This window comes from Plodia interpunctella, chromosome 30 (assembly GCF_027563975.2).
Source record: "Plodia interpunctella isolate USDA-ARS_2022_Savannah chromosome 30, ilPloInte3.2, whole genome shotgun sequence".
Lineage (NCBI taxonomy): Eukaryota > Metazoa > Arthropoda > Insecta > Lepidoptera > Pyralidae > Plodia > Plodia interpunctella.
Window position 1 is genome coordinate 1,091,839 of NC_071323.1, and position 17,139 is coordinate 1,108,977.

Here is a 17,139-nt window from a genome sequence, read left to right on the forward strand (position 1 = left end):
TGCTGTGGAAGTGCCCTTTATTTTAGGTCGAATTGCTCTATGGTCGGATTTCTTTCGCAAGAGAAAGAAAGAAATATTTTTCATCTCAATCAAACTACAAATGGCGTCTCCTCTGTGTTGAGTTGTCCTTTTCGCACATAATCGCTTGACATAAATTAAATCTACCATAACATTGATTAGAAGGGTCTTAAATAAAATGTTGTTTCGTATTAATTCAAGATAGCAAAAGTATGGGGTTTACAGAAATAAGTTCTTTACTATTTAGGAAAATGTCGTGGCTTGGGCGAGGCGCTCCTGTTTCCACGGCAATATTTGATCAACGACGCGTCCCGGCCTGAAATCCGCGGTTTCTAGTGTAATAATAGTGAAGTAAAGTGCAAAAATGGACAAGAAAAATAAGAAGAAAGTTGTGATTAAGAGGAAAAGTGACGAGCCAGTGGATGCTGAAAAGAAACCGAAAATTATGGTTAACAGGAAGGCAGACGGTGACAAGGAAAAAGTTGAGGTGGTGAACCAGGTTGTGGAGGTACCTGTGGAACAGGGGCAGCAGTTGGTGCATACGGGACAGCTGGTTGAAGGCAACTTTGAACAACCAGTGTTTGTCAACATGAAAGGGGAACCAGTACAATTAGGTATGAACTATTGACACTAAATTGATTGTACACTAGGGCTGGCTGTAGTAACCGATAACCGATTCTGAAAAAGGTACTTTAATCAACAGTTAACTTTGTTTCTTAAGTCAGGAAGTCATGTTATAAATAAAGATGAGTCTCACATACTTTATTGAAGAAAAAATTCTGTTACTGTATTTAAAAGTAACAAAGTCTCAAATAATATGTAGCATAATATGCCTGAAGCCAGTGACAGTGTCATCACCCATGTAGACAACTGAAATACTATTACACATTTTACATACCTGACATTTCACAATATGAAGAATATCCAATTTTAATACTCTATAGCCTTGTGTAAGGATTCCCTACCCATTTCCTTCTGGCGCATATGAATCAGGCTGAAGCATGTACTCACTAGAGACAAATGGGCGCAAGCCAAACCCTCACGCTGCCTTGACTCCATACACAACTATTTTTGAAAAATGGTTGGCTCAGAATTATTTATGTATTTATTAAATAATAGCTGCGACTGATGCATTTATATCAGGCTGCATTGAAAGTTCTATAGTCAATTTACTTTATAAAGTCATTAAAAAATTGCTAGTATATTGGTAAATGTATTTAGTTGATGATAAACACACACAAATTAATCGAATAGACAAAAAAAAGTGTTTAAAATGTTAATAAATTTGTGTGTGTTACATGAGTCAAAGGTTAAAAATTCAGTCCATTTTATAGTTTGAATGTTCAATGCTTGTCAAGTTGTATGTTGTATGCATGAGGGGTGATGATGCAAAGGCATAATACCAAATAAAATGGAATTTCCCCATGAGGTCGGCATAGTTGCACCAAGCAACTGAAGACTGGGCAAAAAATAGATTTAAAAAAGAATTGCATGCATACTCAAATTAGTCCTACTTCATCTCCGTCACCGATTCCAGGTCCGAACACTGTAATACTGTACGAACAGGGAGGGAATCCGTCAAATTTTGCATTTGGCAGTATGTGGACTATGGATGGCTCCGGTAGGATAGTGATGGCCGAGACAATATATGATGTTAAGGGCGAGCCTGAAGAAGAAGGTGGTACATTTGTCCAAAACACAAATGAGGTTAGCAATGTAAGTAATTTCTTGTATAACTTTTGTAGTGTAGTAATATTTTATTCATAAATTAGATCTACACTTTTTCATACCAAGTTTTATAATATGTGGCTCCAAATCAAAAGGGACCTTATGGCGGCTGGCACTTAGGTCTTTATTGCCGTTGTTCGAATACAAAACAACGGCAATAATGGCGTAAGTGCCGGGCGCCGTAAGGTCCCTTTTCATTTGGACGGCGCCGCGTATACTACGGTTCCCTGGCTCCACTCAGTAAAAACATAACAAATTACACCCCTAAACCTTCCATAGGAATCACACTATCTGTTGTTGAAAACCGCATGAAAATCTGTAGCTATTCAGATTATTAATAGACAGATGGGTGTAGGAATATCTTTTCAAGGGTAACAAAGCAAACAACTTATTAAACTATATAATGTTTTCTACCATTTGTCTTTTCTGTAATCCTCTTTGGTGCAATAAAGAGGATTGTATTGTATTGTATTGTATTTTTTAGACATAGAACTGAACTTATATTTTTATACAAAATTATACATTTTAATATTGACTGTCCAGAACTCTTGACACAAATAAATCTTAACACAAATTATCGATCGCGCAATCCACCAACTTTCGTAGTTTTGTTATTCAGAAATAATATCTCCTTTAACAATGCGCAGTCACTAATGTGTAGATCTTACAATAAAACTAATGGCTTAGACATCTTCGGCCAAAGCGTCAGACAATTCCGAAATTCTATAATTAAGCCCTAGAGATTCCCCTAGAGTTTGCTTTACAATTTTATGTTTTATTTTCTCCTAATACTCTGTACATGCTGCTGTTCTGTGACATATTTCTTTGATCAACTGACTTCTTGTATATGTTAATTTATGTGAATGTGTCGTGAGTCCTAATATGTTCTGTTAATGGCTCATTTTAGATGATCGTGCTGTGAACACTAAATTTGGGCACTTTACTTGTGCAGTTTTTTTTTTGACGTCAATAAGTGATGTATATCATCCTTAATTGAATAAAGAATTTTGAATTTGAATTGGCAGTAGTGTATAGCGCTGAAGTATAAAAAATACAAAATTTATTAATTTGTCTGTACATCTTAATAAATAAATTTATATTTAAAAAATGGTAAGCCCTTCTGGCATAATAGGGACCAACACTGTTTGAATGAGTTTCTTTCGGCATTTCTTGTCAGCAGTGGTCGTTCCGTAATGCTAGTAGTTTGTAGCTTTGGTAAACATCATTTAAATTAGAATATGACGTGAAAAAGTGCCTGTGAAGGCCTAATTTCTGAATAAATGATTTGATTTTGATTTTGATTTTAAATAAAAATAAAATTTCCGCAGCAACAAATGGAAGAACAGAGCACCACATACCAACAGTACGAGATCAGCGGTAATAACCAAGTGGAACAGCAGGAGTTCGAGGTAGCCATCATAGAAAGCCCGGAGGATACTGAAAGGTAATTTCTATTGTTTTGTTTGTGAAATATGCAGTTATATGGACGAATCATAGTGATTGTATGACGACCCCTCGGTGGCGCAGTGGTAAAGTGCTTGCCACTGCGCCACCGAGCTTGCTTTAAAACCGAGAGGTCCCGGGTTCGATCCCCGGTCGGGTCATGATGGAAAATGATCTTTGTGATTGGCTCGATATATATATATATATTCAAACTGTGTGATTTGTCCTATATAGCATTTTAGGCCGGCTCCGGCACTGTCGAATAGTTTGCCAAACTTTGGCAAATTGTTCGACAGTCATACTAACTAAGCAATGTTCACGCATTTACGTCGACACGTACTATGGGAGTTCGAGACTTGTGTTATGGGATAGTTACAACAACGATATTTTATAACATGCCACTAATATTATAAAGGCATGTCTGTATGTTTGTTGCTCTTTCACGAAAAACCGGACGGATTGAATATAACCTGGAATATCACGTGGGGTGCTTTTTATCCCGAAATTCTAATTGGAGCGAAGCTCCGGGGCGCGGCTAGTATTGCATATGTATTGTAGAGATGCTGAGCCGCAGCTGATCACAACAGAGGAGCAGTTGGTGGCGACCGGCGCCGGCGCAGTGCGCTGGCTGAACCAGAAGTATGACTTCGTCGTAAGGAAACTTCAACTCAACTATGGTAAGTGTATGTGGGCTTACGGAGAAGAATATTCTAATCTTAACTAATATTATAAATGCGAAAGTAAGTCTGTTTGTTGCCTCTTCACGCTCTATCTGCTCAACCAATCTTCTTGAAATTTTGCACACATGTAGTTTGAAGTATAGAGAAGGACATAGGGTACCTTTCATCTCGGAAAATTAACGCGGACGAAGTCGCGGGCAAGAGCTAGTAAAATATATCGCAATTTATGGCACCACAATGGATTATCGTTAAGTTTACCGTTAGTACACACTTGTATATGTATGTACACGTTTTTTCTTACAAGTCTTATTGTGTGAATGATCTTATTGTCGCGTGTGGTTCCGCCCTAGGATAGTAGTCAAATTTAGATTTAGATTTTTTTGGAGAATCAACAGCTGTGTTTACATAATGGTCGCTTAGACATAGTTTTAGTCAATTGTAGGTTCCCACTAATATAGAACAGATTATTTGTATCTACGTTTGTATGTGCTTGCATATTTTGACCGAGGTCTACAAAACAACATGCAAAAATACTTGGACAAAACTATTTTTTTTTGTATGTATGTTTGTAACGCGACAACTTTCGAACCGCTGGTCTGATTTTTATAGAATTTAAAAGGTAAATAGGATATGTCGATGGAATTCTTAAGTTCGTGTGGCAACAAAATCGGTTAAGTCGTTTTTAAAATATTGAAAATTTTGCGCTCGCGAGGTCTAATTTTCTCGGCGAACAACTAGTTACATTGTTCAAGATTATAATGACAAATTTTTGATAATCGACCTCTTATCAATGCGACGCCAGACTTAATAATAACACACTCAGAATCCCTCACCAAACCGTTGACACAACTACTAACACTTTGTTAATAAATACTTTGGCAATTAACTGTACACAGGGTTAATGATATCTAACGCATAACCTTCCAAAGGCGCATAAGGTACATAGAGACTTTACATCTTTTGTTCTACGACTTTTGTCTAAACGTATTAAACAATAAAGAATATTTTTTTAATTTTAATGTCGTTTCTATAAAACGTTAACTCTATGTTCGATTCCGCTACATAACGCACTGTACTGTCGCGTGTTGCTTGGCTATTACATAGAGTTAAGATATGTAGAATCGCAAATTAGATTGTTTTTTTTTATATATGAAAAAAAAAACTACGAATCACGAAAAGTCGTAGAATAAAAGTTGCTTGTTTCGATGTACCCAAGTAGTCTTTAGGAGGTTTTGCGTTTGATACCAGTAACCCTGTATAATATTTTTCAGATGCGGGTGTGAAGCTTCTGCATTCCTCGTCAGGCTGCATACAGTGTGTATACTTCACAACACCAAGCATGCAGCTCGCTTTCAATGCAGTGCCACAGTTTTTGTGCATCGAAACAGGTGACTAATTTTTGATCCCAACTAATATTATATTATAATTTATATTTAAAAAATGGTAAGCCTTTCTGGCATTATAGGGACCAACACTGTTTGAATGAGTTTCTTTCGGCATTTCTTCTCAGTAGTGGTCGTTCCGAAATGCCAGTGTAGTTTGTAGCTTTGGTAAATATCATTTATTTAGAATACGACGTGAAAAAGTGCCTGATTTGATTTTTTGATTTATTATAAATGCGTAAGTTTGTCATCTCTTCACGCTCTATCCACTCAACCAATCTTCTTGAAATTTTGCATACATGTAGTTTGAAGTATGGAGAAGGACCTTTCATCCTGGAAAAATAACGCGGGCGAAGCCGTGGGCGAAAGCTAGTTAAAACTCACAACAAATTTTACACTTTAACGAATCGTATCAGAGTATCTTCAAATTACCTAGTTAATATGCAAATTAACGTATTATGCATTCTAACGGTAACGTACATATACAGGGTTACTGGTATCAAACGCAAAACCTCCTAAAGGCTACTTGGGTACATCAAAACGTGGCTTTTTTTTCATATAAAAAAAAAGACTACTCTAATTTGCGATTCTACACATGTTAACTCTATGTAATAGCCGAGCAACACGAGACAGTGGCGTTATGTAGCGGAATCGAACATAGAGTTAACGTTTTATAGAAACGACATTAAAACTAAAAAAAAATTGTATTTATTACATTTAGACAAAAGTCGTAGATCAAAAGATGTCAGTCTCTATGTACCTTATGCACCTTTGGAAGGTTAGCGTTAGATACCAGTAACCTTAACCGTAATACTCTACATGTAAGCGATTTTGAATAAACAATTAAATGAATAACTTCAACAGATATAGAGTTCAACTCTAGCATACCGACGGGGGCCGGCGGAGAGTCGCCCAATATAAAGCAGAACGTGACGCTTTTTCTGGCTGAAGACGGCAACGGGAAGTCTGTGGTCGTCAGCGCTGGTGAGTTTTTTTTTAATTTCAATTGGGTTCCATTATGTTCTGTTGGGTTCCATTATGTTTTATTGGCTTCCATTACGCACTAATAGACTCCAATTATGTTTTATTGGGTTCTATTTGATTCTGTTGGGTTCCATTTTGTTTTATTGGGTTCCATTACGCACTAATAGACTCCAATTAGGATTTATTGTGTTCTGTTGGGTTCCATTATGTTTTATTAGGTTCTGTTTGGTCTTATCATGTTCTATTGGGTTCCATTCTATTAGTCTCTTTACGGTTCCATTGTGTTTCACTGAGACTCGACATAAAGCACAACGTGGCGCTTTTTATGGCTGAAGACGGCAACGGGAAGTCTGTGGTCGTCAGCGCTGGTGAGTTTTTAAAATTTCATTTGGGTTCCATTAAGTTTTATTGGGTTCCTAAGCTATAAAATCTTCTGGAGCAATATATAGAAATTTAAACTTCGTGTATCGTCGGGAACGATCGCTAAACTTACCGTGTGGTGAGTTTTCGTCTCGAACATGCTAACGGTTGACGTTACGTCACTACCGCCGCTATCTTGCGTTCACGGTGGTATTGTTCTCCAGCGTGAGACACGTTCAGTTTTACCTATTTATTTTATCAAAATGTCTACTAACATATTACTAAAAATGTTTTATTACAAAAAGTATGTATAAAATATTAATTTTGATACAAGATGGAAATACGTATATCAGATACTTGTATCTTAGATAAGTCACATCTCCGGGTTCCATTATCTTCTATTGGGTTCCATGTGGTTCTATTGGGTTCCAATGGGTTTTATTAAGTCTCAATGGGTTCTATTGGGTCCCAATGGGTTCTATTGAGTCTCAATGGGTTCTATTGGGTCTTAATGGGTTCTATTGGGTCCCAATGGGTTCTATTGAGTCCCAGTGAACAAAAGAACTCGTACAAAACACGCAATGTTCTACGATATGTCACGAATGTAATGTTGTATCTCGACAGGTATCTCGACTCTGATAGGAGATGACCTGACGTGGTTGTTGGACACGTTTAAGTCTTGCAATCCCGCGTGGAGGCAAGTGCGGTGTGTCGTGTGCGACCCTAGCAAGTGTCAGCAGGTAATCTATACAGATAAATAAGTATATTAGGTCAAATTACACAGATTGAGCTAGCCCCAAAGTAAGTTCGAGACTTGTGTTATGGGATACTAACTCAACGATACTATATTTTATAACAAATGCATATATAGATAAACATCCAAGACTCGGGCCAATCAGAAAAAGATCATTTTCCATCATGACCCGACCGGGGATCGAACCCGGGACCTCTCGGTACAGAGGCAAGCGCTTTACCACTGCGCCACCGAGGTCGTCAAATGCTATAATCGACAATACTAATAATACTGATCCTAACCAATATTATAAATGCGTAAAAGTAAGTTTGTTACCTCCTCACGCTCTAACTAAACTCAACCAATCTTCTTGAAATTTTGCATACAAGTGTGTAGGAGGATATAGAGTATCGGAAAAGTAACTGTTCCCGTGGGAAATTTATGCGGGAGAAGCCGCGGGCAAAAGCTAGTACTAATATAGTAATTGACCGAGCGAGCGAAATATGTATGTTGGTAACGCGATACCTTTCGAACCGTTGGTCTGATTTTGATGAAATTTAAAAGGTGTGTACGATCTGTCGCTTGTGAAATATTCACAATTTTGTAAATAAAATATTATTAGTATATTTTATTTACAAAATTGTTAGTATATTTTATTTACAAAATTAATTATTAGTATATTTTATTAGTATATTTTATTTACAAAATTATTTATTATTAGTATATTTTATTTACAAAATTATTTATTATTAGTATATTTTATTTACAAAATTAATAGTATAATATTATTAGTCGCAAACTTCGACCACTTCGAAGTTCGCGGCGAACAAAACAAACATTCGCATTTATGAAAATTAATAAAGTTTGATTGAATCCGCATCGTTTCACACAGTTTTAGCTGCTTAACTAGTATGGTATGACTTTTTATGGGTAAACCAGTGGGCTCAATGTCATTTCCGGCCCAAACCCAGGCTGTTCGCACATCATTCCCGGCTCAGTGTACCAGCGGCGCTAATATTGATTGTGGGATGTCCACATTTCACAGAATCACATTTTATTAATCGAAAGAACGTTTTGCCGAAAAATGTTTTTTTCACACAGTTTTATCAGCTACTCTATTAAGTACGCTTTGACTTTTTTCTTTATTGGGTAAATGAGTGGGTTCAATGTGATTTCCGCGTGTTCCCAGGCGGTGCGCACGTCGTTTCCGTCGGCGCACGTGACCAGCTCGGTGTGGCAGGCGGCGCTGGCGGGCGCGCGCGCGGCGCGACGCTGCGACGCGGCGCTGGCGCTGGACGACGTCGCCGCGCGCGCCAAGACCTATGCGCTCGCGCTGCTCCGCGGCGAGCACACGCAGGCGCAGCTACAAGTATGTTCTGGGGGGGGGGGGGGGGGGGCAGACTCCAACGGGTGGGGTACGCGGTATCTTTGCGTGATGCACCTTTCTCGACTTGTGTGCTCGCTTTGCTAGCAGCAGGTATACGCGGGCGCAATTGCAGATAAGACATTTGAAAAAAAAATATATGTTTGAAACTGCTGGTGTTGTTAACTATCAAATGGATGGAAAATTGCATTTCGCGATTTTAATTAATTTTATTGCAACACGCAACGGACTACGTTTTCATACTGTCAACTTCTCAAAATCGTGTACACGACATGAGCAAATTACAATAGCATGTTCAGTAACTAGAGCTTTACGTATTCCAGTTTAAACTTTCAAATATTTTTTGAACTATTTTTCCCCACACAAATGTGAATAAAGTTAATTGTTTTTTTTTTTTTGCATTCCATACGGTCGACCAACCACCATTTAACTATCCGAACACAGCCTTAACTCAACACCGGCCAAGTGGTACCCAAACGCTCGGAAAGCCACATTATATCTAGTAAAGGTAAGGTAAAAATGATTTTCTCACTTTGTCAACTGCTCTATTTAAAGGTACTGAGACGAGGGATAATTGGGACGGGCGCGGGCACACTCAGACTGTGGGAGTTGTTGACGCGGCCCAATGGCGCCATAGCCAAGCTGGACTCGTGGCTGGAAGCTGACAACTACACAAATATACTGCACAAGGTGACCGACATATGATTGTGACATCATATAAAATAAAAATAAAAAACTTTTTAAGAAAAAAGCTTTTTTTTATTTAAATGCTCCAAAAAAAAAAAAAGGAAAATAAAATTTTCCTTTAAAATTTTAACTATCAACTTATAAACTCATTATACACAATTTATATGACCATAAAAGCTTGTCGCGAGGTTTACTTGTGTAAATAAAGTAGTACCTATTTAATTGAGTTAAATACTATATATAGTAGAGTTAAATACTATACTATATACTCGCGACAATCTTTTATGGTCATATAAATTGTGTATAATGAGTTTATAAGTTGATAGTTAAAATTGTAAAGGAAAATTTTATTTTCTTCTTTTTGGAGCATTTAAATAAAAGCTTAAAGTTTTTTTTATCTTTTAATTTATTTTAAATTTCTAGTTATCACTGACTGGGTTTCTAAATCTATATATATATATATATATATATATATATATATATATATATAATGACGTCACATTATTTTTCGACTCACTCTCAACAAGCCCTTTCATTTGATACCCATATTGTAGAAATGCATTAAAAATAACTATTGCGCCATCTTGGATGGTCCGCCATATTGGATTTAGAATGACGTCACACAGCTTATCGTGTATTGTCATCCAAACTAAACGTGTATACAAAATTTCAGCTCAATCAGTTGAAGATATCTGCTTCAAAATTGAGTGGCAAGATTCCGCCCGAACATACATACATACATCGAACTAGGCGTGAGTCTGTGTCTCGGTATAATGGTAAACAAAATTATAGAGCTTCCTGCAGTGCAAAGTTGAAACATACACGGAAACTTAATAGTATATTAGTAGCCAAGGGCTGTAAGGATTGCAGTCCGAGATGTTTGGGCCAACTACTCCGCTTTACATCTCGATTGTGACGTGAGTAGAAAAAAACGTAAATATGAAAAAAAAAACACAAAAACAAACAATATTTAAAGTAAAAGTTTTCTATTCCCGCCTTTTTTCATTAAAAAGAACCAAGTGAAGAACTTTTTTTTTTTCAAGAACGAAATTGAACTTCGCCGTTCGATATTTAAAATTGATGACTATTATATTTATACGAAGACAAGGCTGAATAGCGAAGCGATCTCTTTGGTCATTGGGCTGAACGCATGATGTCTATTGCCAGTATGGCAGTTGACTTTTTGAAAGAGTGAAGTGTTTTTTTTTTTAATTACTTACCGCCCTAGGGCTTTTCTAGATACATTATCACCCTAGAGCGCTAATTGGTCACTTACAAGCCCCATTTGGGAGTAATAGAACCTATTTACCGAATATGAGATGTAAAATAATATAATTTTGAGATAAAATATGGCCTATAGCAATCTTGGATAATGTACCTTGGTGAAAGAATTTTTGAGATCCATTCGGTAGTTTCGGAGATGACCCGCCTCAAACATACAAACTCTTTATAATAATAGTATATATTAAGAGTATAGTAAGGATATAGGTTACCTTTCATCCCGGAAAGAACTAACGTTCCCGTGGGATTTGCGAAAAACCTGTATTCTATTATAGGTGGCGCTGATTGCTAATAAAATAAGCTTCGCAATAAAACACTAGATGGCGCTTACGCGTGAAGAGGTAACAAACAAAATTACTTTCGCGTTTATAATGTTAATTGGGATAGTGTTGAAAGAACACCTAATTCCTGTTTTTAGGGCCTGGAACGTTTGGTTGCCAAGTTTAATGGAGTTGTGCGGTCACCGATGCAGCCTGATGAGTTTGTATCTCTCTTCTTCACCGTCTCCAACCAGTTGGAAGAGGAAAGGAGGAATTTCGCCCTGAGCAGACTGCGGGTGAGAATGTATACAGGGTTGCTGGTGTCAAACGCAAAACCTCCTGAAGACTTGACTATGTACTTTTATATATTATTAGAAAAAAACATCGTAAGAAACAAATTATTGTTTCTTACAATGATTTCTTTTCAAAAAAGCCTTTCTAAGCTTTTCTTGGTAAGCCCTTCTGTCACGATAGGGACCAACACTGTTCAAATGAGTTTCTTTCAGCATGTCCTCTCAGCAGCGGTCGTTCCGAAATGCTAGTAGTTTGTAGCTTGTGAGAAATAACTATTTAATATAAAAATTGACGAGAAAAAGTGCCTGTGAAGGTCTAAATTTCTGAATAAATGATTTTAATTTGACTACTTGGGTACATCAAAACAAGAAACTTTTATTCCACGACTTTTCGTGGTTCGTAGTTTTTTTTTTCATATAAAAGAAACAATCTAATTGCGATATTGATAACAACACGAGACAGTACAGTGGCGTTATGTAGCGGAATCGAAAATAGAGTTAACGTTTTATAGAAACGACATTAAAACTAAAAATAGGATTTTTTTTGTATTTATCACGTTTAAGACAAAAGTCGTAGAACAAAAGATGTCAGTCTCTATGTACCTTATGCGCATATGGAAGGTTATGCGTTAGATACCAGTAAATATTTTTTTTTATCAAAAATAATTTATTTGCTTTAAATAGTAATAAGATTATGGTCTGTATAGAACAAGCCTATTTAACTATATAAATAACATGCAAATTTTTAATGTTAACGTTAACTTTGTTCATGGGTCGAAAAATATTTTACTGTATAAAAACATTTATTGTTTTAAATTATGATTACACGTATATCCGAACGACTACAAGTGCGGTGGTATGTAATGGTTAAGATGCCCGCCTGTGTATCGAAAGATCCCAGGTTCGAATCCTACTCGTGCCACATGAGTTTGTATACCAATCTGACTCGTGTATAGTAGTTTTCATCGTCCACCACTTGCTTCCGGTGAAGGAAAACATCGTGAGGAAACTTGCACCCTGGTTGATTATTAACTTGTGTGTGAAATGGTGAAGGCAATGGCAAACCACTCCATTAATAATGCCAAGAAAGTCGTTGTGTGTGTTTCATTCCAAGTAATGACCACGACCCTCAGCCGTGAGGAATACGACTATGAATGGTGATAAAAGCTTTGATATAATGAATGATGATAAAACTTTTTTTTGTAAAGAAATAATGTTGTAATTCCCAGGACACAGAAACATTGAAACAGTCTCCAACGGACACGATCACGCAGTACGCCTATAACTTAATGAGTCATCAGACCAAACTCGCACAGAAGTGTCTCGACGACCGCGCTGGCAGGTAATCAATCAATCTAACAATCCCACGCCCGGGGCTTCGCTCCCGTGGGAATTTTGAGATAAAATATAGCCTATAGCAATCTTGGATGATGCACCTTTATAACTGTGAAAGAATTTTTGAAATCGGTTCGGTAGTTTCGGAGATTAACCGCCTCGAACATGCAAACTCACAAACGCTTACCTCTTTATAATAATATTATTATTATAGATTGATTTTGGAAATGATTCCGTCCGTAACGACAGCGCGTCCGCAGCGGTCGAAACGCTCTGAAAACCGCCCGTCTACAAGACTCGTAAATTGTCCGCAGACGCCACAGCAGCGCGGCGATATGCAAGTACGGCACATCGACGCAAGAGTGCTCGTGTCTGTTCAGCAAAGTGTTCCGGCTGCCGTGCCGGCACATACTGATGCTCACCACCGAACTCAAGGTTGGTGCAGACCGGCGGTTAAAAAACGCCGGAGCGTTTGTTTTTGTTTTTAAAGGTGCCTACTATTGAACTCGAGGTGAATTAAAAGCGGTGGCATACCGGAGGTGAAAAAAACGCGATTTAACTTTAATTATGCTCTAGATGAGTGAAGAAAAGTAGCACAAAATGAAGTTGGTGTTAGCTTTTTTTATTGCGTGAACTCGAAGGTAAGTGCAGATCGGCGGCGAAAAAACCGAGGCATAAGCGTTTTTTTTTCTAAGTTCTTTTTTTTCGGTATTTCGTAATTCTCAATATTTATAAGACAATATACAAACAAGATTTCTAAATAAATATATTAGGACAAATCACACAGATTGAGCTAGCCCCAAAGTAAGTTCGAGACTTGTGTTATGGGATACTAACTCAACGATACTATATTTTATAACCCCGGGCCAATCAGAAAAAGATCATTTTCCATCATGACCCGACCGGGGATCGAACCCGGGACCTCTTTTCTTGATAATAAAGATTTATATATTCTCTCTCTCAGGTAAAAACGCACATCCCATTCGAGCCTCGCTGGACGGTGCAGCATTGCCTTTTCGGCTGTGACGCCGCGACCCCGCCCGCACAATCTGGTACGGTATACTCTCTACGTGATTTCAAGAGATTATTTCGTAAACATCAAATATTTAAATATTTTATTTTTAAGTTTTTGATAATTATATAATACTAGCTATGGCATGTATGACAGCGCGGCCGCAGCGGTCAAAACGCTCGTCACCCACCACCACCACCAGGATGGGATTTCATTAAATTTTGGTTTTAGGCTCTGGCGGCGCGTTTATGGAACAAGTCGTTGTGGAAGAGGGGCATAGACAGCCGATGCAACAGCAGATACACCAGGTAACATCATTATTTCTCTCTCTCTCTCTCTCTCTCTCTCTTTCTCTTTCTTCGAGGTTGCTCCCATACGAAAAGTTGTTCAGTGCCATCGACTGAGCGTGTAGACAAAATAATGCCAATGTATAAGAGATCACCCTGTATAATTCGGTCAATAAATTGTTTCGCCGTCATCAGGTGGGTGGCGTGCGGCAGCAATATGTTTTGGCCGGACAACAAGCCACACCTGTTTCACAGGTACGAATTCTACTAATATTATTAATGCGAAAGTTTGTGAGGATGTATGTGTGTGTGTGTGTTTGTTTGTTACTCCTTCACGCAAAATCTAGTAGACGGATTGTTATGAAATTTGCTCAACAGTTGGACGGAACAGGTTAAAAAAACTACTAATTATATAATTATGTTTCACTACACACTTCGACCAATCTTATTGATATTTTGCATACATGTAGTTTGAAGTATGGATGAGAACATAGGGTTACCTTTCATCCCGTGGAAAATTTACGCGGGCGAAGCCGCGGGTGACAGCCGAGTAGTAAGTACGACATAAAAATTGTCGTGAAAAAATGCTTGTGAAAATGAAATTTCTGAAGAGACAATCTGACTTGGCATTAGGTGATATTCTGCGGGAGCGGCGTGGGCGGAGTGGGGGGTGTGACGGGGGTCACGGGGGTGGGGGGGGCGGCGCCCGTGCTCACGTCCGTGCTGCCGCCCGGCGGCGCCGTGCTCACGCCGCATCACGCGCTGCATCACTGATACCTATAGTACACATCCTGACAGACAACACATAATAAATATATATACACTCTGTTTTGATAAGTAACCCTGTATATGGTCTAGATAATACATCCCAATGTTGAAATAGAAATTACGTTTCAGTACTGCTAGATAGCTATAGAGGTACGAACTGAGGTCTATAGATAAACATCCAAGATTCAGATCCATCTGAAAAAGATTTTCCTTTTGAAAAAGATGACCGGACATCGAACCTCCAGCGTAGCAGTCAAATAGGCTACAGAGGTTATCATACACTTCTGAAACGGAAAAATGAATGCACTGTGACAAAATTCATGTAGTTACATCTAGCGTCACTATATTTGTTGAAATCAATAAACAATTTTAACGAAATGTCGTATGCACATGTTTGATAATATATAATTTCCGCTAACAAAGTGAAAACGTGTCCTACTTACCTTCTTTTTCGCTCTGAATGATACAGATCGAATATTCAGATTCGTATGAAAAACTTCGATTGCGCGTTCTAGACTTGTCGGTTTCTACCGTGAGTCAACCGTAGCGCCATCTATCCGTAGCGTTGCGAACCATTTGTACTGCTTAATCACTTTTTAATTAACTTCATCTTGCCGGGTGTGCTGTCTTAAGTAAATAAACCTAAGCAAAATGTCTCTGTCGTAAAATGTAAGTGCCTCACAATATCTCTTGCGCAAAATGTATTTTCCTTAAAACGCCGCGGCGGATTTCAAAGGTAGTAACTTGTAATATTATTAATATGCATCTGAATATCCGATCTCTAGTATAGTATATTTGAATCATATCCCATTTTGTATGGAATTCTGACTATTATCGTAAGTTGTAAATATTAATATAAGTAGTTTAAAATCGATTTCTGTTGACAGATCAAATCTATAAATCACGCATTTTGTTTTTTCATACAATCGAATTTAATAAAAAAAAAATATATTTTACATTTTTCATCATTAATCAATACATCCAATTTGTGCATTGTATAACTTTTGGAAATTCTTACTGGATGGACTTATCTAACGATATAGTTTACGGATCAATGTATATAATTATTCCGTAACTGACTGACAGTTAATGCACAAAAATGTAAGGGCTTGGGAAATTGGGTATGTAGTTTCCTTAAATTTTCCGAGATTGCCGCGAGAACAAGGGAAAAGGAAAAGCGGCGTTTACGAAAAAATCTGGTCCGCTATTAAATCTTGTAATTGTAAGAAATTGACATCGAAAGATGTTGACATTTAACGCCCGGTCGTCGTTTTGAGCAGTTGACATTATGAGTTGACATTTCTTTTTCACTCGTCATCATTGCAAAAAGTTATTTGGACTGTCAATAGAAATCGTCGGTATGATAGTTTATGGAGTATTTAAAGGAATTTTTGTAAAAAAAATACTAGGTTTTTATATTATGTACATTTGTGAGACTAACGAATCGAAGATAGAATTCTAAGATGTTTAAAATGATTTCATATTTTAAGTTGATTTGTAACTCTGGTCTGGTTAAGTTTTAACGCATAACATGCTTATCGCATAATGAGCACGCCACAAAATGTGCACTTTTTAAACAATTTGAAAAAGGAACTAATCCAGTCTACATACAAAATCTCTCTTTTATCTGAACGATTTTCCCATGCATTTTCCGCGTCCTTTTTTTTTCTCTCCTCCACGCGACTCTACATGAAATATTTTAAATAATTATTATAAATATTTTAAATTGTAATGGGTATGTAACGGATACTCATACGTTATAAATTACGCGTCCACGGGGCCCATAATGTGGGGTTAACCCCATATAAATTCAATAATTTTTTGACATTGGTGCGCACAAAACAAACGTGAAAATTTTAATTGAAAACGGGCTTTAGACAACTACAGCGCCCCTAGCGATGAATTTATTCATTAAAGTTAGCCCCCATTCTATACAAACAAACCCGGCATGACTTCCATTCACAAGTTCCATTTTACGAGTTAATTTCAAATACATTGTGCATAGTGTTGACATTTTGCGTCAAGTGTTCATTTTGCGATGTGCACATTATGCGTAAAGTTTATTTATTTTTGCAGAGAATAATGCAAGATTATAAGTGCTTGCCCCCCATAGAAACCTCGTCGATTCGTCCGTTTGACAAAATCGTAACTGTGTAACTTATTATTACATACATAGATCATTAAAAAAATTAAATAAACAGACGATGGTATTTTTTGTGGTTTTATTTCACAATCACGTTTTTATTCCTCACTATTCATATTTCCCTCGCCAATGGATTAGACAGCTGATAGGTAACATTCCCAAGGAGGGTTGAGGTTGTTCGGAAAGCGGCCGGTCGAAAAATCACAGTCGAATCTTCAAAAACCTTGCATCATATTGCACAACAAGACCCGCCCTTTGTGTGAAATACCGTAAATTAAAAAAAAAGACAACCGGATTGTCTTTTACGAAAAATCTTCACGACATATACAAATTAATTTTAAACCAGGTTTTTTGAACAATC

At 37.4% G+C, this 17,139-nt stretch overlaps 1 protein-coding gene across 2 annotated transcripts; it reads left to right on the forward strand.

Moving 5' to 3' along the window:
- The first annotated feature begins 80 nt into the window (after positions 1–80).
- Positions 81–16,845, forward strand: LOC128682529 (uncharacterized). 2 transcript variants are annotated; one of them, XM_053767274.1, is made up of 16 exons: positions 81–632; positions 1,556–1,725; positions 3,075–3,190; positions 3,748–3,866; positions 5,141–5,257; positions 6,116–6,235; positions 7,220–7,335; positions 8,518–8,697; positions 9,268–9,402; positions 11,099–11,236; positions 12,463–12,575; positions 12,883–13,003; positions 13,533–13,620; positions 13,812–13,888; positions 14,063–14,122; positions 14,501–16,845. In XM_053767274.1, exons 1-16 carry the CDS (start codon positions 383–385, stop codon positions 14,639–14,641), a joined length of 2,061 nt encoding a protein of 686 aa, XP_053623249.1. In that variant the 5' UTR covers positions 81–382; the 3' UTR covers positions 14,642–16,845. The 2 variants fall into 2 exon arrangements, with proteins under 2 accessions (XP_053623249.1, XP_053623248.1); XM_053767273.1 differs by having other exon boundaries at positions 82–632; positions 1,556–1,734.
- The last annotated feature ends 294 nt before the right edge of the window (positions 16,846–17,139 follow it).

Coding starts and splice junctions, on each gene's coding strand:
- LOC128682529 (XM_053767273.1), top strand. CDS start 383: ATGGACAAGAAAAATAAGAAGAAAGTTGTGATTAAGAGGAAAAGTGAC. Junction 3,191..3,747: donor AGCCCGGAGGATACTGAAAG/GTAATTTCTATT, acceptor TATGTATTGTAG/AGATGCTGAGCCGCAGCTGA. Junction 3,867..5,140: donor GAAACTTCAACTCAACTATG/GTAAGTGTATGT, acceptor AATATTTTTCAG/ATGCGGGTGTGAAGCTTCTG.